At 45.2% G+C, this 23,471-nt stretch overlaps 1 protein-coding gene across 1 annotated transcript in view; it reads right to left on the bottom strand.

The window, feature by feature from the left end:
- WWTR1 (WW domain containing transcription regulator 1) overlaps positions 1-23,471 on the bottom strand; it is a 104,218-nt gene that overhangs the window by 27,075 nt on the left and 53,672 nt on the right. Inside the window, exon 2 of the mRNA XM_056849780.1 lies at positions 10,992-11,128. Within this exon, the coding sequence (XP_056705758.1) occupies positions 10,992-11,128 (137 nt within the window). The remainder of the gene's footprint in view (positions 1-10,991; positions 11,129-23,471) is intronic.

The raw sequence follows: 23,471 nt of genomic DNA, 5'->3' as shown, positions 1-23,471 counted from the left end.
TTGCATACGTTTTTCACGAAATGTTTCCTCCCAATACTGTCAAAATTGGGTAGAAAGAAACACATTTACTTAAATAAAGTGGGCAGAAGAAGTTTCAGTTCTCCTATAAATGATATGTTCTTTGCCAGCTTCTAAATTTATTATTCATCCTAATCCCATCTGGCACCTGTCAGATCATTTCAGGATATCCAGTAATCAAACACAGCTTGAAACAGGAAGAGCTTTTCACAGTACAGGTGGAGCCCAGATATAGTCAAGTCAGGGTGTGTGTGTGTGGGGGGGGGGGGAATTACAAGTTCCCTCTCCCATTACAATTAGATAGGTTCTAGCTTAAAGCCAGCTTTAAGATAAATTTGTTCTCCTTATCTCTGAGAGTTCCATATGATTAATGCATCCAACCCTGAACACAAGCCCACCCCCGAAGGTCATATCCTCTATAAAATATATCACAGCAGGATACGGAAAGTATGGTCCACCCATGTATTTCACTACACAGATTTGCAGTGTTTTCATTCATAGGATTTCCTGATAGGTTTTTTTTTCACAATAGCAAATGAGGTGGAAAATGTCAACATATGTAATTTCTGGGTGCCAATTCCCATTACCAATATATCAGTCCACAAATACTTAGTGAAAATGATCATGAAAATACATGCAGTTGCCAACGTAGTCTAAGCAGTTGTCAACCTATTAAAGATCAGTGTATTCTAACAGTTAAAGCCAGTGCAGTGAAAGGGACCCAATGACTTCTGGGATAACTCCCTGCCCCAAAGGCCATGAGCCTTGCCCAAGGCCACCCAAGCAAATACTTGGACAAGAAAGTACTTGAAGAGAGCTACGGTAGTGTAGTGGTTCGAGTGTCAGACTACTAGGATCTGGGACACCAAGGTTTGAATCTTTACTCTGACACGGTAGCTTGCTGGGCGATCTTGGTACAGTCCCATACTCTGAGCCTAACCTACATCACAGGGTTGTTGTGAGTGTAAAATGAAGAATAGAACTTTGGACAGAAAGAAGAGAAGAAAGTGCTGCCGAGTCACAACCAACTCATGGCGATCCCATCCACAGGGCATTACAGGCAAGAGATGAGCAGAAAGGTGGGGTATAAATAAATGAAGAAAAATAAACACTCAAGGAGTGTTTCAAGCCATGGAATTCACTGTCAAAGAGTGAAGTGATGGGGCCACTAGTGTAGCCAACTTTAATAGGTTTAAATTAATTTATGGTTCATCAAAGGCTATTGGCCATGATGACTAAATGGAACCTTCATGTTTAGGTAGGGTTGCCAACCTCCAGGTAAGACCTGGAGATCTCCCAGGATTACAAGCGATGCCCAGATGACAGATCAGTTCCCCTGGAGAAAACAGCTGCTTTGGAAGGTGGACTCTTTAGCATTATATCCAGCGGAAGTCCATCCCTTCCTCAAACACTGCCCTTTCCAGGCCCCACCTCCAAAGTTTCCAGGAATTTCCCAACCAGGGTTGGCAACTCTATGTTCAGAGGCAGTAACCCTCTGAAGATCAGTGCCAGGGGCCAAGAACAGAAGGCAGATTGGTCTCCATGCCCTCTTGTAGGCCTTCTAGGAACATCTTGTTGGCCACTGTGTGAAACATGATGCTGGACTAGATGGGCCATTGGTCTGATTCAGAAGGACCACCCTTATGTTCCAATCCAACGTGCTTCGTAGCTGAATGAAGATTCAGACCTGGGTTTTTCCATATAAGCCCAGCATCTGAACAAGATGTAACCTATCTACAGAATACAGTCTAGCAGCTGTCTACGGTGTCATGTTAGGCCCCTGCAGGCAGCAAAACCTAAATGTAGAACTGTGCCCATGAAAGACTGCCCTACACAGCTCACAGGCCAACTGAGTGGCCAAAGTGAGCATAGTGTTTTGGGGGGAGGAGTTCGCACCAGAAATGACATTGCAGCATTGACACAATGCCACGCCCTAAACCTCCTGTTGATTGCTAGCACTAGGTTGGCAATGCTATAGACAACAGCAGCTTGGCAGGTCAAGTCATACAGGCTTGCTCTGACAATTAAACCTCCAAATATGTACCCTTGTGTTACGCTTTCACTGATTTTGGGCACTGATGCCAATGCAGTTCTTTTGCAACTAACATGCATATATTAAACAGTATGTACAGTACTGACAGTCAGTGTGGTATAATGATTAAGGTGTTGGACTAGGAGGTTCAGATCCCCACTCACGCCATGGAAGCTTGCTGGGTGACCTTGGGCCAGTCACACGCTCTCAGCCCTGACCCTGGCTAGTATTTGGATGGGAGACCTCCAAGGAATACGAGGGATGTGAGGAGGAGGCAGGCAATGGAAAAACACCTCTCAATGTCTCTTGCCTTGAAAACCCTACAGGGTCACCCTAAGTCAGCTGTGACTTGATGGCAAAAAATGTATTGTACTGTTTTATGTTAATGTATTTGTAACAGTACGTGTTGCACTGTTTTTGTTGCATTGTTTTAGAATTCCGCAATCCAGTTTTAAACGCCTTGCTTGCTGTATTATTTATCGCGCCGTTTTTATTTTATTGGTTCTGAATTCCGCAACCTAGTAATCAGAAAGGAAGGCTATAAATGAAATCAATAAACCACAACACAGGGTTGGTTTTTTGGTTTTTTGTTTTTTAGTATGGTTAACTAATGCACCAACTTTGTCAACCAGATCTACTTTCATGCAGACGCATCTTAAGTAATACCTCTACCACTATCTAGATGTAAGGTCTGAGCGGAAGATCCCTCTTTTCTGTGCTAAGAACGTTACGCAAGAAACGCTGTAAACAGCAACAGTGCAGATGAACGCCAGGGGAAAAAATATTTTATGTGGAAAGCTATACAGGTGGCTCAAAACAGATGCAGTAGGCCAAAGACTCCAGGGAAGGGCTCTCCACTCAGTAGTGGCAGATTCGGCTGATCTTTGACCCGTCTAGCCCGGCAACCAGCTTGAGCTCTTCCAACTGCCTGCCATTAATCACACCACAGCAAGGATCGCCGAAGACCTACAGCCTGCCTGGCAAGCTAGACGCTCAGGCTGCCAAGTGGGGAGGTCAGTCAGGAATTCCTTTTTGGCTAGAAAGAGAGAGGGCTTTTTGCTTCGTACATTCTTGCTGCGCTGCCAGTTAGGAAGAAAGGCAAAGGAGCATCACATCATCTAGAACATGTGGGTGCGAGCCAGAATGGAACCAAATGGAACAAAGTGTACGGGAGGCCCTGCCCTCCTTTGCCTCTGGCCCCCTTAAATCAAATTCAGGGGTTGGTATTAGACTTCCAGGGCTGGACCGTTAACGGATGGCAAAGGAAAAGGAATTCCATCAGGTGCAGCTTCTCCCGGCGCTGCAACCGTGACGAGGAAAAGCAGAACGGAATGGAATTTTCTCCTCCACACAAATCTTAAAAGTAAGGTTGCCAACCTCCAGGTAGTAGCTGGAGATCTCCTGCTATTACAACTGATCTCCAGCTGATAGACATGGGTTCACCTGGAGAAAATGGCCGCTTTGGCAATTGGACTCTATGACATTGAAGCCCCTCCCCAAACCCCGCCCTCCTCGGACTCCATCCCCAAAAACCTCCTGCCAGTGGCGAAGAGGGACCTGGCAACCTTACTTAAAAGCCACAGGACTCCTCTCGGAGTCTGGACTCTGGATGTTATGCATCCATGTCTCTATGACCAAGAATCCTGTTAAGTCACTTTCCCTTACTATTGAGTCACTCAGTTATACTCTGCTTATCTACTCTTACGAATGCAACCCTAAGGGGGGGTACTTACCCCAGGCCTGGGGACGGTGCATCCACACCGCCTCCTGAGCCCCTTGCTGCCTAGCGCAGTAAGCCGAAAAAGCAATTCTGAAGAAAACCCTGCAGAACTCTCCATAGAGTTCAATGATTCTGTGCCTGCCTTTTTGCAGGCGTAACTCAGCGCCTGCAAAAAGGGGCGTTCCCGGGCCAAAAGGGCTTAAGAGTCCGCCCCGGGAATGTTCCTTTGACGCTGGCACGAGCCTCTTCACATAAAAAACACTGTTGGTAAGGCTGCGCCAGCGCCTGAGCATGGCACTGCTGGGCGGTTCCTCAGAACCAGCATAAGTGCCGCTGCGCCAGCATTCTTGCCACTGTAGCCAGCGCAAGTGGCACTAACGCCAGCGCAGACGTTGGGCTGGCTCCTATCCCCTTACACACACACACCCAATTAGGACTGGGCTGCCCACACACCAACTTCAGTTTGCTCAGAGCTGTCTCCTGGTTGTCCCTTCCCCTGACTGTATTAGATCAGTTGCAACTCAAGCAAGGTTTTTCAGCTCTGGCACCAGCTTCCCAGAAGAGGTTAAGAGGGCACCCAGCATGACAAGTTTAAGAGCAGTTTTTGACAAAGACTGGGGAGGATTACATTAGATGGTGGAAAGGTGGAAATAGAGCTGTCCTGGTCTGTGTTTTTTTTCCAAGCAATTAAAGTGTTGTAAACAGCCTATTTGGCACTTCTTAATTGTGAGATGCTTTGAGTCACTGTGGACTGAGAGAAAGGCAAGGTGCAAATATTTTAAGATATAAATCTGATACTGTAAAACCCCAGTCTTCAGAGATAACAACTCTACTATGGTTTACATGATCACTTACCCAGGGACAAAGGAAACACTGGAGTACTCCTGCAAACTTTGCCAAAGCGCACAAACCCTCTTTCTGTCCACTTCATCCTCTCATGTGTGTGTGAGTGTAAAGTGCCGTCAAGTCGCAGCGGACTTATGGTGACTTCTTTTAGGGTTTTCATGGCAAGAGACTAACAGAGGTGGTTTTCCAGTGCCTTCCTCTGTAGAGCAACCTTGGTATTCCTTGGTGGTCTCCCATCCAAATACTAACCAGGGCTGACCCTGTTTAGCTTCTGAGATCTGACGAGATCAGGCTAGCCTGGGCTATCCAGGTCAGGGCTCATCCTCTCATATATACCCCAAATATGCTAGCAAATCAAATGCTGAACTGGCTCCTATGTTACTTAATGGGAAAGCTTTGTGGGGCTCTTGCGGGGCTATTTTTTTTAAGGTAGGGCCCCAAATTTTCCTTCATTGTTTCCAATGGAGGACAGATGGGGCACCCTCTTTGGGGGCCCATAAAATTGGACCTTCTGACCCAATATTTACCAAATGGGGGTTCTTGTAAGAAGAGTCACCTGCAGCTCCGCTGCAAATTTGGTGGCTCTACCTCAAAAAACCACCCCTAGAGCCCCGCAAAGATAATGGACCTAAAACAGCTGGAAAAAACCTGCTTTTTTCAGCTTTGCCTTTTCGGCTTCATTAAAACGGTGCCTCTTTTTTTTTGGCTCAGTATATCTGAATGCACACCTCTAATCATATTGTGCGTGGTGTGTGTGTGTATACACACACACACAACACATAAAAAAGGTGAAGGTCCCCTGTGCAAGCACCAGGTCATTCCTGACCCATGGGGTGACGTCACATCCCAACATTTACGAGGCAGACTTTGTTTACTGCAGGGGTGGGGAACGTCAGACCTGGGGGCCGTATAAGGCCCACGAAATAATTTGTTCTGGCCCTTCATGGGTCCTGGTAGATCTCTAGCTCAGAAGGATGCTGCCCTGCCTGAACCTCTTGGGCCCAGCTGGGGACAGCAGAGGTCAAAAGTGAGTCGCTCAACGTGGCAGACACTTGGAGCCATCTCCGGTCGTGCCTCTTGGCTAAATGTCTGACCAAATATAGCAGGCTAATTTTTAAGTTGATAATTTTGCATGGCCCCCGAATGACTTTATAAATATTCAAATAGCCCTTGGCAGAAAAAAGGTTCCCCACCCATGGTTTACGGGGTGGTTTGCCAGTGCCTTCCCCAGTTATCTTCCCTTTACCCCCAGCACTTTGGGTACTCATTTTACCGACCTCAGAAGGATGGAAGGCTGAGTTGGCCTTGAGTCGCTACCTGAAACCAACTTCCGTCAGGATCGAACTCAGGTCGTGAGCAGAGCTTGGACTAAAGTACTGCAGCTTCCCACTCTGTGCCATGGGGTTCTTACACGACACATACACATTTTAAAACCCTCTCTAGTGTAGGAGCTTATTCTTTCTATATAACCATTTAAGGGGGGGGGAAGCAATTCGTCAGATTCAGCATAAGACCATTCCAGCATCAATACTACTTGTAATTGCGTGAGTACACTTGGGAAGTAAATCTTGCCACAAGCAAGAGCCTAGTATTAACAAAATCCCATTAATGACAAACATACGTCATGAAGAAATAACAGCATTCAAACACCCCAAGGCAGATTTTTAAAAATGCCAAACTGGAAAAATTACCAGACTCTCAGATGTTTAGTTCATAAAAATGTTCAGAAATCTCAGCCACAAAAGCAAGATGGGAGAAGCAGAACATGTCTCTTTCAGAACAAATGTGAATTTCACTGAACCTTTGCTAAAGGCATATTGATGGATGTAGCACCACCGTAGTCACAGCATTGCTCATAAACCAATTATGAGCGCTTGTCATGAATGTCCTTCCAAACCGAGGTAGAAAGGACCCTTCGACTAAAACTAAAAGCAACAAGTCAGACAGGATGGGCCAAATTTTCCATCTCATCATTACAGGCAAGGCAATATTAAAAAACAAACACGCGTCCTAGTAATGGGAAGTGCAGGCCAGGACGCAGACCTGGAAAATCAAGCCCCCACCTTATCTGTGGCACATTTTCAAAAGACATTGTTAATTCCAGCAGCGCTGAAACATTCTAGGGCCGTGTTGGCGAACCTATGGCACGGGTGCCACTTCCGGCACTCATAGCCCTCTCTGCCGGCACGCGCGGTTCCTCCAAGCCGCTGGCCTTTCCGGCTCTGCCCTGCCCCGGATGGGGGAGGCTGTAGCCCAGGGGTGGGGAACCTCCGACATCATTGGCGGTGGCCCCCGGACTCTCCCACAGAAGCTGCCGCCATTGCCGCCACTGGAGCGTGCGTGGCCGGCCAGGTGGGTGGGAGAGCGGGGAACAGAAGCCGAGCGCCCACACTCGGCATGGTTGGCGGCTTCTCCGGCGCCCTCTGGGCCTGTGCGGGTGGAGGGGCGTGGCTGGCCGGTGGGTGCGAAGGAGGCGTCCTCTGCCCTACCCTGCTCGCCTCTCACTAGCCTGCCGCCGCCACGCCCCACCGAGTGGCAAATCCAAGGCAAAACCTCCCATGCATAAATGGCCTCTTTCTTTTTCTGTCTCCCTCTGTCCTTTTCTTTCCCTACTTTTCTTTCTCTCCCTTGCTCCATTTCCTTCTCCCTTTCTCTCTCTTTTTCTTTCTTTCTCTCCCTCCCTCCCTTCCCTTTCCTTCTCCCTTCCCTTCTTTCCTTCCTTCCTTCTTTCCCTCCAGCGGCTTCTCCGGCGCCCTCTGGGTCTGTGCGGGCGGAGGGGCGTGCAGTCCTATTCCACCTTTGAAGTGCCCACAAGCCATCCTCCAAACACCTTTCCATTTGTCTTGATAAGTAGAGAGAAAACACTAAGGAACTAGTTGCCAATCTCCAGGTACTAGCTGGAGATCTCCTCCTATTACAAGTGATCTCCAACCAATAGAGATCAGTTCCCCTGGAAAAAATTGCCACTTTGGCAATTGGACTCTATGGCACTGAAGTCCTTCCCCAAATCCCGCCCTCCTCAGGCGCAAAAACCTCCCACTCATGGCAAAGAGGAACTTGGCAACCCTAGCCTCTCCCTCTGGGCCCCCTCTGGGGGTGGTATTCAGGTTAAATTGCCGCATTGGCACTCGGCGATAAATAAGTGGGTTTTTGGATGCAGTTTGGGCACTCGGTCTCTAAAAGGTTCGCCATCACTGTTCTAGGGTAACAGACAGAGGCCCAGTTGGCTTTTGTGGAAGGTTTTGAACCAGCAGTTGCCAGAAAAGGGGTCTGACTTCTTAGCCAGTTTCCATTCCACTTGTGATGTCTGGTAGGATGCTGGCACCATAGCTCTAGCTTGGGAGCTCAAACATCATTTCAGAAATCTGCTTGCTTAAGTACCTGATGCAAATCCAACAAGGCAGATTTTATAACCTTGTCCTAGGACCAAAACAACAACAAGGGACACATTTTTTTCTCTTTGGCTAAGAACCTTTTAAAAATAAGTCATGACATGGAGCTACAAGTTATGGCTCTCTGAAACCACGGCGCACAAGCTGAGCATTAGCCTTGAGCATTCTCCAGCTTGAAGTCACTCTTTTCTTATTAGTCTTAAACATGGTTTAGAGTTGCATCTGCCTTGTTGCTAAGGTTGCCAACCTCCAGGTAGTAGCTGGAGATCTGCTATTACAACTGACCTCCAGGTGACAGAGATCAGTTCACCTGGAGAAAATGGCCGCTTTGGCAATTGGACTCTACGGCATGGAAACCCCTCCCCAAACCCCACCCTCCTCAGGCTCCGCCCCAAAAATCTCCCACCGGTGGCAAAGAGGGACCTGGCAACCCTACTTGTTGCTATCTGTGGCTTATGCTAACCAGGTTTTCTCTTTATTGGGATTTGCATATCTTGGTTGAAAAGTGAACCCTGGATAATGCCTAACCCAAAGGGAGCACTAGATCAGATGAGGAAAGGAAGAGAGACATACCTCCCCAAGGCTAGTTCCTGATTCACAAGCCATGCACAAAGCCAGCATTACATTTGCCAGGCCACAGTGCCTTGTTGCTTTGAACTACCATTCCTAATAGACAGATCCCGTTCTTCAATAAGAACTTGTTCTCTCCTTGTCAAAACGGTGCCTTTACAAGATGAAATGGCCACCTGGACCCAGGTTGCAACGTTACAAGCAAAGCGTTTAAGTAGTAGTCAAGATCAGGATCTTCTTGCAGATCAGCAAGTTGTAGTTAAGACGGTGCCTGACCTTAGCATGGTTCCTACTGAAAGTTCATACCTTGACATTTTGCTGTACAAATGCCCCTCATTCAAAATAGAAAGTGTGTATTTTCAGCAAATACTAAACACTTTCTGATCTGTATAATTTTGTTTGTTGGGGTGTACAACATCCCAGGCAGTTTGATTCACACATACTTTAAAGACCACCTTCTTTCTTCTATCCTTTCATAATCTCTAAAATGGTCCTCTGGACAATGAAGTTGTTTGCAGCCGTGTCAGTCCAAAAGTAAAATAAAAACAAAACAAAACCAAGAGCACAATCCATGTTATAATGAGGAAAAGTTGTATACAAATGTACTATATATCCATGGCTACTAGTCAAAATGAATACTAGTCACATGAACACATGAAGCTGCCTTATACTGAATCAGACCCTTGGTCCATCAAAGTCAGTATTGTCTACTCAGACCAGCAGTGCCTCTCCAGGGTCTCAGGCTGATGTATTTCACATCATCTACTTGCCTGGTCCCTTTAACTAGAGAGGCCAGGGATTGAACCTGGGACCTTCTGCATGCCAAGCAGATGCTCTACCACTGAGCCACAGCCTTTCCCTAATATCATGATGCATACCTATTATCTGCAGTATCAGAGGAGCATGCCTATTATATTAGGAGCTGTGGAACACAGGGAGGATAATGCTGCTGCAGTAATCTAGCTTGTGGGCTTCCTAAGACCACTGTGGCCACTGTGTGAACAGACTGCTGGACTTAATGGGCTTTGGTCTGACCCAGAATGCCTTTTGTTATGTTCTTATAAACACATCAGCTTCAAAGTTCAAGGAAAGTGTTTGGCAAATAGCTGCCTTCTACTTGAGGCCTCTTAATTGCTCTATACAAATTTGTGAATCTGCTTAAACTTTTGGTGTAGCTCATTTTTAAAAAGTTCTGAATAAACTGCTACATCATGATTGGAGTTAAGCAAGTGATAGAGGAGAGTTAATTTCATACATTACTCACCCGATCCTTAGGGTATTGCAGGAAACAAGCTCATTACTACCAATTAGTTTGACTCACTAAACCGTTCCCTGCCCTTTGATATATATATATAAAGAAGAAATCTGAGTACCATCCCTGTGATACATCTGCTACTGTCCAGTGACTCACAAAGCAAACCCCTCACTTTTTTATGCTCCAAATATCCACTGCATTTGGCGACAGTTGTCAGGAGAAACCAAGTAGCAGGGGAAAGGCTGGCTTTTGTTTAATCCAACAGAACGATATGCACATAGGTCAAACATGGCCTCAAATAAGACTGATACAGTCCTTCTAAAGTGTAACTGCTGCAGTCTTGGGAAGTCATCCACAACAGGAATACTGCAAGAGCTCTAAATGGACAGCCTAAAAACTAGTCATTTAAAAATTAACATGGTCTCTATACTAAACTGTACCCCTTTGGTATCCCTCAGACTGTCTACCATGACCTGAATTATCTCTCCCACTTCCTTTGCTTGGTTTTGATCCGCCTGAGGAAGAAGAGTTGGTTTTTGTATGCCAACTTTCTCTATTTTTTAAGAAGAATCAAACCAGCTTACAATCTCCTTCCCTTCCTCTCCCCACAACAGACACCTTGTGAGATAGGTGGGGCTGAGTTTAGAGAACTGTGACTAGCCCAAGGTCACCCAGCTGGCTTCATGCATAGGAGTGGGGAAACCAACTCGGTTCACCAGATTAGAGTCCACTGCACATGTGGAGGAGTGGGGAATCACCACTCTTAACAACTACACCACGCTGGCTGTCAAGGAAGACTTCTGAGGAACCTGAAAGCTTGCTCTTTTATGATATTTTGGTTCCATACACTGTACTGTATGATTGTTGTTTTCTGAGTAATGCTACACTAAGCAGCTGCTTGAGTTAAATAACCTGAACCTACTATGGTGATGATTATAAAGCTGATGACTGCTTTTCCTAGGGAGGCATGAACAGCCATCCAAGGAACTTCTTCCATTACCATCCTCTCTTTCCCCACTGTAGTTCTTGGGCCAGAAGGGAAAGGTCTCCTGCCCATGAATTGCAAGAGGCTGGAAATTCCCATCCAACCCACCCCTACCAGTTGTCAGCATAAGAATCCTTCCATTTCCAGTACAGTCCCAACTTCATGTGACTCACCAAGGTTGGGTTGTGACATTGCCATTGATCGCTGGGCTACCGGGGCAGAAGTGGTTGGAGGATGATGGCTCATGTGATTCAGCGGCTGGGTCATCGTCTTTCGAGGATCTTGCCATGTTGTGATTTTTTCTATATGGCTGCAAAACAGAAAAGAGAGGATTTCAGGGACAAAGGAACATCTCAGCCGCATGCATCACAAAGACGTCAGATGGCTCATTTGTGTTTGTGGTCCATTCCCCCTACCTTCACTTTGTGTCGCAACAACACCAATAATTATAAGTCTCCAAAATGACTGCTCTCCAGGGCCAGCTCCACGTACTATGTGGGCCCAGAGTGATGCTTGGCAGGGAGGCAGTGAATGTACCCTATCCGCATCCCCTCCATTACACATGAACACATGAAGCTGCCTTATACTGAATCAGACCCTTGGTCCATCCAAGTCAGTATTGTCTACTCAGACCGGCAGCGGCTCTCCAGGGTCTCAGGTAGAGAGGTCTTTCACATCACCTACTTGCCTAGTCCCTTTACCTGGAGATGACGGGGATTGAACCTGGGACCTTCTGCATGCCAAGCAGATGCTGTACAAACTGAGCCACAGTCCCTCCCTATCCAAATGGCAGCAGCTATGGTACCTATGACCAACACTGTCTTGCATAAGGATAGCAGAGAGGCTCCGTATGGCTACTAAAGTTTCTCAGCTGTGTGCAACTTAGTATCTAGCTTTTCCCACCGTGTCAGATTTCCTGTGGGCAGCATTTTGGAAAAATGTCAGAAGAACAGAGCCACCAAGCCATGACAGTGTTCTTGAATCATGCAGAAGTTTGATTTATATTTAACCAAATAATTTTAAGTTTCTATTGATAATAACAATGATACATATGCTACCTTGGTTTGTAAGAACTTCCTCCAAACCTAAGGATCCTTCTTCCAGCCTAAGTAGTTCTTCCATTCGCCTTCTTAGGCTGGTGGGGGCTTCAAACTTTGCTCAGTGGACTAGTGGGATACAGGCCAATATTAGTAGGTTGCCAACCTCTAGGTACAAGCTGGAAATCTCCTGCTATTACAACTGATTTCCAGCCAACAGAGATCAGTTCACCTGGAGAAAATGGCTGCTTTGGTAATTGGACGCTATGGCATTGAAGTCCCTCCCCTCTCCAAACCCCGCCCTCATCAGGCTCCACCCCCCAAAATCTCCAGATATTTCCCAACCCAGAGCTGGAAACCCTACATATTAGACATTTCTTCTTCCATTTCACATTTTTGTCCTTTTCCCCTTTCTTTTAAGAATGCCACACTTATGGATACATCTCCTTTGCTCTGGTCTTTCAAACAAGATCTGGGCACACCTTTCTTCTCAATGGGGTCTTTGCACACTGATCATTCTACCTCTGCTCCCTCTCCTGTGTTCTCTTTCACTCCTTCCCCTTACAGGATTGTGAGCCTGTGGACAGGGATTACCATTTGTTAGCTTTCTGTAAACCGCTTCCCTTCTGAAAATGTGTAATATTACTATTACTAGCATCGATAGCAGCACAGCAGAAGAAACAGAATTGATACCACTTGCTGTGGAAGCTCTGTTTTACCTTTACCCTACATTTTCCAGCTCTGCAGCTCAAGGACATACTTTCACTTGCAGCATGCCTCATTCGCCCTGCTTCCCAGCATCTGAGTCATTTCCTTTCTTCAAGGTTTCTCTTAATTCCAATTCTTTTCCATTTGCTTTAGACGATGCTATGTTTGTGTTTCCTGTATCCTGTGCATCCCCTTCCTTTCTTTCCTCATTCAAAGCACTCTACTAGCCACTACTCTTTGGAAAAAATCTACACTCTTGTTTCATCTGTATCATCTTCCTATTTTCCTTTCTGCCAGTATCAGGCTAAACATCGCTGGACTCAGTCCTAGAAAAACATCTCTTATGTATTGACTTGTAACTTCAAAATGCTGGCCAATCGTTTAACATTAAAGGGTGCTATTTAAAAAAAATGTAACAGTGGAACTTAATTGTTAAAAAGGCACAGCATGGGGCAAATGAAGTTTAAAAACCTTTTCCTCTTTCACTGTAACAACAAAATCAAATCCCAGGGACTGCATATCAGGATTACACATCTGGTATACAATCTTGTATACCAGTTAGGATGCTTTAAATCTATTGATTTCAGAGGGATTTAAGCCACCTGCCTGCTTGAAGGACTGCACCCAGATCTACAAATGAAATTGTTACCCACGCGTGGATTATTTATTAAACTGGAAGTTACTTAAAATAGCTGAAATAGCTGAAACTATGGCTAAGAAATAAATTCCTTACAATTTATTGTATATTTAATTCTCAATTTGGCCCCAATGTGTGGATCAAAAAATGGGTACAGTGGGACCTGGTACAGAAAGAGGGGCTGTGCAAACGGCAATTTAATGTATGAAATTATCCTGGAAAGGATAATTGGGTATTGGGAATGCACAGTCCAACCCTAATTTCTCTGTCCCTGTTAGGCTCAAGAATGTAACTAGAGTTTCCTGGCAGCAGCCAGCATGCAATTTTCCCCATCAGGGGTTCTCTATGCTGCTTTTTTGTTTTAGGAGGGGATTTTTCGACATACCAGGAGCATCCCTAGGATATATAGAAACCGGCCCTTTTTCTATGGGTGGCCCTGTTTCTTTGTGCTACAAAACTGGAATACACTTATGCTACAAACTCAGCGCCCTGACCTGGATGGCCCAGGCTAGCCTGATCTCATCAGATCTCAGAAGCTAAGCAGGGTCAGTCCTGGTTAGTATTTGGATGGGAGACCATCAAGGAATACCAGGGTTGCTGTGCAGAGGAAGGCACTGGCAAACCACCTCTCTGTTAGTTTCTTGCCATGAAAACCCCAAAAAGGGATCGCCATAAGTCGGCTGCGACCTGACGACACTTTACACACACACAAACTCAGCAAACTAAAAATAAACAGCATAAGCCAAAATGGTGCAATGTATGTATATCTCAAAAAGTATCACAACCATAAAGTATATGTCAATAATACATATTCACCCAAAGAGCAAAAAACAAATATACATCACATACTATAGAAATATTAAGACTGACACACAGTATTTTCTTAATCTCTTGCAGGAGATATGAACAATGAATACATCACAGAAGAAAGGTAAGTGGAAAAATAGTAGTCCATATGGCTTGAAGCTTGTATTTTATTCTTTTCCTTTTTCCAAAGGAGAAAACTTCAAAGAAGAGAAAAGAAGATGGCCTGGCTGCCTTTTTTAAAGACCGTTTCGCATTGCTCAGAGTGAGCTAAGCTTTTTCAATTCTTCAACATAATATTCTTATGGATTCACCATATAATCAGCGTCATATCACTATTGCTTCCATCCTGATGAAGGCTCTGTTTCTTTGCCATACTGGCTAGTACAGGATCACCCATTAGGCATATTAACGTTTAGCCACATCTGCACCTCTACACAGAACGTCTCTAGCTTCATAGTAAACTGGATTTTAAGAATGTTAACAAGTCAAAACATGTGCAAGCCCTCCACTGCAATTTGTGAGTCACTGACATCACATCGGGAAAGTAATTTCTAATACAAGGATTGGATCCAGCCAGCTTTTTTACTCCATCTCACCCAATTCCACGCACTACTACAGCCCCATTTCCTATGGGTTTTATACATACATGTCCCATGATCCCCAGCATAGCCTTTTATTTAATGGCCGAAGACAACCTCTCCTTCCTTTTTCACCAGCAGAAAAGCTGGTTGGATCCAACCCCACACTTTGTGCTGGGTTTCTAACTTAGTTTCCTGCCCCACCCCTGCCAAATTTGAGATCCCAAATGGAGCTCAACCTTTTTACTGGATCTTAACTCTTGTCTCAAGACAAAGTCCTAGATACTATAAGAGATGACATACAGGACACATGAAGCTGCCTTATACTGAATCAGACCCTTGGTCCATCAAAGTCAGTATTGTCTGCTCAGATCGGCAGCGGCTCTCCAGGTTCTCAGGCAGGGGTCTTTCACATCACCTCCTTGCCTAGCCCTAGTCCCTTTAACTGGAGATGACAGGGATTGAACCTGGGACCTTCTGCATGCCAAGCAGAGGCTCTACCACTGAGCTACGGCCCCTCCCCAGGACAAATGCCGTTTATTTTAAAACCACTGCCACTCAAAAGCCGCCATTGTTATCAGCAACGCCTTTCCCCCTTTCGCTCCTGGCGTTGGCATCCCAGCAATCCCGTCGTGCCAAGTGACATCTACCCTTTTGGGAAACACATTTGTCACAAACACTCCCTGCTCTAGCATTTGCTTTCTTGCTCACCAAATTAGAACGAAAGGCGCTGCACTTCTGCGGAGCCCACTTCAGCTCTTACCCTTTGTTCTGCCAGCCAGTTCTCTACACCCCTTTCATGTAACTTAGAACAGACCCATGGGAGGCATCCTGCCCTGAAGGGCTTTAAAGGGTGAGCCCTGCCATACCAAGCCATCCAGAAAAAGCAAACACTAGAAAGTCTCAGGCTGAGTTCACTTACAAAAGGATGGTACAGGAAGAAGGGAAGGAGGGGGGAATCAAACTCCAGCATTCATTTCTGGATATTTGCATGGTGTTTGGCTCCCCACCCCAATATTTTACTTGCACTTATACACCATTCACAGAGTCAAGAAGTGAACGTTAACCCAAGTTATTCACATTCACCCACGCTAGCAACATTGTTTGACATCTCACGGGCACGTCCCTTGCTCTCTCATCGTTTTGTTATGACTCATGGCTCAACACCTCAATGGGCTTCCACTGAAAAGAACTGTGCTTCAGGTGAAATGAAACCCTCAACCTGCATTGTTTGAACTGGGCGGAAGAGTTTTCACATGCTTCACTTGAGATTAAAAGCCCTTTTCAGATCTTACGTCTGAGGGTATCCAGCCACACATACCAGGAGCACATGCTGCCTGCGATCCTCATGATATCGTACCCTTTCGTCCGAAACGGGCACCGTGTCTAGCATGTACTGGAGCAGAAAATAATCCCATTTCAGACAAAACGGCAACCACATGACTCAGAAGGACAGCAGCTCCTAGTATAGGCAGCTGCATACCTAGGGCTGCCAACCTCCAGTTGCTCTTATATAAATTACAGCACACCTGCTTCGCCTTCAAATTATCAAATAAATTTTTTTGACATGAAACCAATATTTAGTGTATGTATATCTATTAAGGTTCAAGCTAGAAAATATACAATAACTGAATCATACAGTCAAGTAATTAGGAATGTTAGCGTCACATGTCCACAATACTGAGATATACAAATTGCCTACAACAAATGCAAAAAAGTTAAAGAAAAACAGTACTTCGTTCTGTAGTTACACAGTATCAATGTCCAAAGTTCATTCACAGTTTTCAATGGTTTAGGGAAGTCCGCGTGCTCCCGTCGGAGTCTCCGCGATCCGTTCCTCTTGTCAATTTCCTTCACAGAGCTGCATACAGCGTTACTAAGTGCTCCAAGCACTTTTTACCCCTCTATTGGAAGAAGAGGGGTACAAGGGTTGCTTCACCCAAGGAAATCCCAAAGGGGGTACCAGGTATGGTGTAAGAGGGAAATCCCAAAGGGGGTACCAGGTATGGTGTAAGAGGGAAATCCCAAAGGGGGTACCAGGTATGGTGTAAGAGTACGTGCCTTCCAGATATAACACGTTTCAAAAGCTTTCATCAGCTCATAACTCCGATATAATTATCTCTTTATTGAGACATTTCCATTTTCTTATATTGCAAGATTTTATTTAGACCTCACTGTAACCTGTATGAGCACCGTTGAAGAAGTTATCCGATTTTATGAAAGACTAGAAATAAACAGAACCAAGAAGTGGAGCAATACTAACTCTGCAATGCTTGAAAAAAAAACTGATTAAACCACAAGGGGAGAACAGATCTGAAGCTCTAAAGCTGCATTAAAAAGAAGAAGAAGAGAGAGACATAGGAATGTTTTGTGTAAACATTCAATGTCCAAAGGGCCTTAAGCCAGGAGCTTTGAGTGCCCTGGATTGCCCCTTCTGGTGGCATCCTAGTGAAGGGGGAAAGCATTTCAACTCCACTGAAGAATAACATGAAGGCAGAGTCCACTTTGCAGGGGGGCTGCAGGCCGGCATTCATACTGATATTCTCTAGTTGAAGGAATTCAAGGGAAAGCAGCAGTTAGCTAACACTGCTCAACTTTGCAAGGTGTGGAAAGCCACTTTATTTATTTTTAAATCCTAGGACCAGTTTAAAATTAGCCCATGCATTTCAGCTCTTGTTGTGGGGTGGGGGGTGGGGAGTCTACGCTTTTTATAGGCTAAGATGACAGTGGCAAGTATGAAAATGAAGAGATTCATTTTTATACTTTGATTTTATATTTTTATAATTTGCATTGCCCATGTTTAATTTTTCATACATTGAGGACCAATGCTACCATCCTTCTATAAATTTCAGCAATTGTTTCCCATACTCTTATAATCCAAAATCCATATATTGGCCAAAACTGCCTTCACCTTATAAATGTACAGCGTTTGATCCAGTACTTTATCATCCAGCTCAAAAGTACTAGAAAGAGCACTGCAGGCATTTCAAAGAGAACCACTGTGGTATAGTGGTTTAGAGTGTTGAACCAGAATCTGGGAGACCCAGGTTCAAATCAGTATTCTTCCATGGAATCTTGCTGGGTGACCCTGGGCCAGTCACACTCTCAGCCTAACCTACTTCACAGGGTTATTGTGAGGATAAAATGGAGGAAAGGAAAACAATTTAAGCCACTTTGGGTATCTACTGAGAAGAAAGGCATGGTATAAATGAAGGAAATAAATAAACGAAGGCTAACATCAGCTAAGATCATGTCACATCAATTTTAAAAAGCTAAAGAGGGTACAAGACTTTGATCACCAGAAGTCAGCATTCACAAGCAAACAACACCAGCCCTACAAGAACCAACACCAGCCCTATTCACAAGTTACAGTGAATGTGTGTACAATCCACGTAAAGATGTGCATTGACCAATTCATAGAATCATAGAGTTGGAAGGGACCACCAGGGTCATCTAATCCAACCCCCTACACAATGCAGGAAATTCACAACTACCTCCCCCACACACACCCAGTGACCCCTACTCCATGCCCAGAAGATAGCCAAGATGCCCTCTCATGTCACATTCAACACATGTATAGATGAACATATGATACCAACCCCACATTTATCTGGGTACTGGTCCCTGGTTTCAATTGCAAAGTGAACCTGCATTGGCTCTTCCTTACAAACCGATGTACCTGCAGGATCTGCATGTGTTCACTGTAATCAAATAGTCAAAGGGAGCCACCCAACAAGATATGACTGGCTTTCACAAAGTCTTTCATTGTATTTTAGGTGAGTGGTCCCGAAGTGAAGGAGCAAGGGTGGATAAACCCTTTCCCCAACAGAACTGCCACCCATCCAATCTGATGTTACACTTGGTATGGAAGCAAAAGGCAGGTATCATAAAACAAGTTTCACATCTCAGAAGTGAGGGATCCCATATCCTGGATAGCACAAAGCACAGGGTTGCCAGGTCCCTCTTCAACACCAGTAGGAGATTTTGGGGGCGGAGCCTGAGGAAGGTGGGGTTTGGGGAAGGGAGGGACTTCAATGCCATAAAGTCCAATGGCCAAATCGGCCCTTTTCTCCAGGGGAACTGATCTCTATCAGCTGCAGATCAGTTGTAATAGCAGGGGATTTCCTGCTAGTGCCTGGAGGTTGGCAACCCTAACAAAGCAGACACTAGGGGAGGAATTTGTGGCTGGACCACTTTGCAAGACTAAAATCAAAATGAGGATCCAAGCTATCCTGGATATCGGAGACCAATTTCTAAATTCCCCTGCAGGCTAAGTTTCCTTTTGGAATATTTGCTTCCCACTTACAAAGGTCGTATATCCTCTAGCATTCTGAAGTCATGACACACATCATATTTATAAAGAGTGACTGGGTTCTAATCCCTCACTTCCAGCGCACAGTAGCCAAGAGCGGGAGAGACAGAACCTTTTTTTTTTTTTAATAGCAGGCAATGCATGCAAAGTCTTGCCTTCCTCCTCCTCCAGCTATTACTACCTATAATGATACACCTGGCCATGCCAGTTTCCATTTCCTGACTTCAAATTTATTCGGTCTCATTAAACCAGACGCAAAACCTGCTAAGTCACCTGAAACATAAAAAAGGAGGAAACTGAGAGATTTGCAGGTCTGTTATTTTGCTTAAACAGGATATTATAAATGTACGCGTTAGCTATCGGAGCAACTATCACATGAGTTCCTTTACCGGGGCTTTGTGTCCCGGGGCCGGATTTTGTGCCTGAGCCACATCAAAAGTAAGCCCGCTTTACAACAAGTGGGAAGTTGATGAGTCATCAGAAACAACCCACATGTTCTCGCTCATTTAATGCTCTTCACAGGGTGACAGCTTACATTGTCCTCCAGAATACCCAGTCATCCCCTTCCAACTACACAGAGCCATTATTAAACATTGGGAAATCTGTTTACATCCCTGTAAGCACAGCCAAACCATTGCCCAACGTTTTGTTCTCTGAAATAGACAGAATATGGCCGGCTCTTTTGTTTTCCCCTACCTTCCCCCTCAGAAACAGCATCAGCCCAAAGATGTTCCATCTCCCATACTATGGGAGGCAGATCGTAATTTAACAGTAAACCCTTAGAAACCGTCATTAAGGCCGCAAGAATGCAATGGGGCGCCCTTGGACACTTGGCAGATGTAGTGGTTAAGGGTGGTGGTTTGGAGCAGTGGACTCTGATCTGGAGAATCAGGTTTGATTCCCCACTCCTCCACATGAGGTGCATTCCCCACTCCTCCCCACTCCCCTCTTCCACAAATGGAAATGCTGTTCTGTAGTAGGAGGACCATGGTTGCACACATAGCACTATCTGAAAACACTTATTTCACTACCTCCCCAGCACACATGGATTGCAAAGCTGATGCCAAGAGAATTATACATTTAATTGTCACCCAACCTCCCTAAGTCCGAATGGCATAGTTTGTCCAACACAATTAGATGCTACCTCTGGGGTTTTATGCAGAGTCTGAGGACCCCTTTGAGGGAGCTCACCACCTCTCCCAAAGACTTTCTTATCTCCCATTGTCATGCAGGACAGAGATAAGGAGGGAACTGGTCTTCCCTTGCTTGCTGATGATGCTAATTTTGCAATGCAAGCTCCAGCCTGCTTTGGATAGCATGCCCTCCAGCCTATGTGGCCACTCCCTTGGTTGAAAGGCATCCAAACTGGCTTACCTCAAGAGCTAATCTCTGGCAGTTCATCTGCATACATAATGTGTCTCCCAGGAAAGGTAAATGCATGAACAGCCCCCTCCAGTGTCTCAGTAACAGACAAATTATTTTGCATTTACAGCTTTTCCTGGAACTAGTAATATTCCTTAGGCATGCTTCCTGTGTTCTTTTGTTCCCTCCATTTCAGTATTACAGCGGAAGGAACTGAGATGAGGAACAGAGAAACTTGCACACTGGCCTCAAGACTTCCCTCAGAGGATCTTAGGAATTGTACACGGGCAAGGGAGCTGAAAATTCTCTGCAAGATGTCCCTGGAATAGTACTAAAGATTCTCTGGGGATAAGCAACGCCTGTTGTGTGTGTTTTGCCGTCAAGTCACAGCTGACTTATGGCGAGCCCTGGTGGGGTTTTCAAGGCAAAAGATATTCGGAGGTGCTTTGCCATTGTCTGCCTCCACGTCCTGGTATTCCTTAGAGGTCTCCCATCCAAATGCTTGCCAGGATCAAAGCTGAGTATGTGTGACTGGCCCAAGGTCACCCAGCAAGTTTCTATGGTGGAGTGGAGATTCAAACCTGGGTTCCCCAGATCCTAGGCTGACACCTTAACCACTACACCATGCTGTTAAAAAGGTAAAGGTCCCCTGTGCAAGCACCAGGTCATTCCTGACCCATGGGGTGACATCCTCGACGTTTACGAGGCAGACTTTGTTTACGGGGTGGTTTCCCAGTGCCTTCCCCAGTCATCTTCCCTTTATCCCCAGCAAGCTGGGTACTCATTTTACCGACCTCGCAAGGATGGAAGGCTGAAGGCTGGGTCAATCTTGAGCCGGCTACCTGGAACCAACTTCTGTCGGGATCGAACTTAGGTCATGAGCAGAGCTTGGACTGCAGTACTGCAGCTTACCACTCTGTGCCACAGGCCTCTAACACCATGCTGTTAAATACTATTTAACTCTATGATGCAGAGATGGACTCTTCATAGAATCATAGAGTTGGAAGGGATCACCAGGGTCATCTAGTCCAACCCCATGCACAATGCAGGAAATTCACAACTACCTCCCCCACACCCCCAATGACCTTTGTTCTATGCCCAGAAGATGTCCAAGATGCCCTCCCTCTCATCATCTGCTTAAGGTCACAGAATCAGCAGTACTGACAGATGGCCATCTAGCCTCTTCTTAAAAACCTCCAGGGAAACTCTTTTGATTTAATTTCAACCCACTGGTTCTGGTCCAACCTTCCAGGGCAACAGAAAACAACTCGGCACCATCCTCTATATGACAGCCCTTCAAGTACTTGAAGATGGTTATCATATCACCTCTCAGTCTTCTCCTCTTCAGGCTAAACATACCCAGCTCCTTCAACCTTTCCTCATAGGACTTGGTCTCCAGATCCCTCATCATCTTTGTTGCCCTCCTTTTTAGCTACCGCATCATACTGCTGACTCATGTTCAGTGTTTGGTCTACTAAGACCCCAAGATCCTTTTCGCACACACTACTGCTAAGACAAGTCTCCCCCATCCTATAATTATGCATTTGATCTTTCCTACCTAAATGCAGAACTTTACATTTATATTGTCGAAGGCTTTCACAGTCAAGAGTTCATTGGTTCTTGTAGGTTATCCGGGCTGTGTGACCGTGGTCTTGGTATTTTCTTTCCTGACGTTTCACCAGCAGCTGTGGCAGGCATCGTCAGAGTGTGAAGATGGAGTGTCCTTCAGTGTTACTCCTCTGAAGATGCCTGCCACAGCTGCTGGCGAAACATCAGGAAAGAAAATACCAAGACCACGGTCACACGGCCCGGATAACCTACAAGAACCACTTTACATTTATCTTTGTTGAAGTGCATTCTATTAGTTTTAGCCCAATTCTCCAGATGGACTCTTGCCTAAGGCCACCCAGAATGTATATGAGCAAGGTGGGATATTAGCCACAGCTTCCTAGCCCCAAATTCGAGTCATCAATGGATCAGATCAACAAATAATTGGGACATTCCTGTCAAAAGCAAGTCCTGCCTTTTAAACTGCCATGCTGTGCCACAGAGACAAGGAAACACTGCTGACCACCTTGACTCATTTACAGTGGTGTCAAGTGCTTGCTGTGTTGCAGTTAATGTTACTGATAGTGATTTTTTTTTAATTAGTGCCTTCTGTGACTGTGGCTCAGTGGTAGACCCTCTGATTGGCATGCAGAAGATCCCAGGTTCAATCCCCGGCATCTCCAGTTAAAGGGACTAGGCAAGGAGGTGATATGAAAGACCTCTGCCTGAGACCCTGGAGAGCCGCAGCTGATCCAAGTAGACAATACTGACTTTGATGGACCAAGGGTCTGATTCAGTATGAGGCAGCTTAATGTGTTCATGTGTCTTTCAAGATTACAAAAAGACAAATCAGCTTGGAGCCTGGTGCTGGATAAAGATTTCCTTTAAATTAACTTCATCAAGGGGGGGGGGGAAGGAAAAGTCTCATCATGTGAATCAACTGAAAATGAATTTGGAAGCAGTACAGAAAAATTAGTAGCCCATAAAAATACTTACTAGTCAGTGAATACACATACTGAGAAATGCAATAAATTTTGTGTCTACTTTCCCCGCTAACAATCTTCAACTGCTGAATGCTGTGGACTCTCTTTTTCTATTAGTGGTCACCTGGGAGCTACTGTATGCCTTCTTCACCCAAGGTACTAAGAGGCTTTTGAGAGGGAGAGAAACCAGTTCCACACAACTTTGCATGTGTCCGAGTTCTAAATATAGTTTTCAAACGCAGTTATGAAACACCCAGAGAAATAAGCAGTTGAAAGGATTTTTTTAAATGATGAGATAAAGTTATTTATTGGCACATTTTAAAATGTCAAAGCCCCTGGACATAGCACAAAGAAAATTTCTCAATGACAGAGACAAAATGTAATTGCTTAAAAAAAAAAAAAAAACTATGAATGCAAAGGCTTAAGGTGACTTGCTATGAAAAAGACTGGGGTTGGACGTGGAAAGGGGTGGCTGGCGTTTTAGAAAAATAGATGGAAATAGAAACAAAAAGAAAATCACACCTAATCTAATCACACCTGCTAACGTCATTTACTTGCTTTTGACATTTACATTGCCATTGTGTGTCTAATTCACTCTTCTCTACTTAAGGATAGAAAGACTCACATTCTAGCTGTATCTGAAGAAGTGAGCTGTGGCTCACGAAAGCTCTTACCCTGCCA

Source organism: Euleptes europaea, chromosome 5, assembly GCF_029931775.1.
Source record: "Euleptes europaea isolate rEulEur1 chromosome 5, rEulEur1.hap1, whole genome shotgun sequence".
NCBI lineage: Eukaryota > Metazoa > Chordata > Lepidosauria > Squamata > Sphaerodactylidae > Euleptes > Euleptes europaea.
The sequence above is the reverse complement of the archived record's forward strand: the minus strand, read 5'-3'. Positions and strand labels throughout refer to the sequence as shown.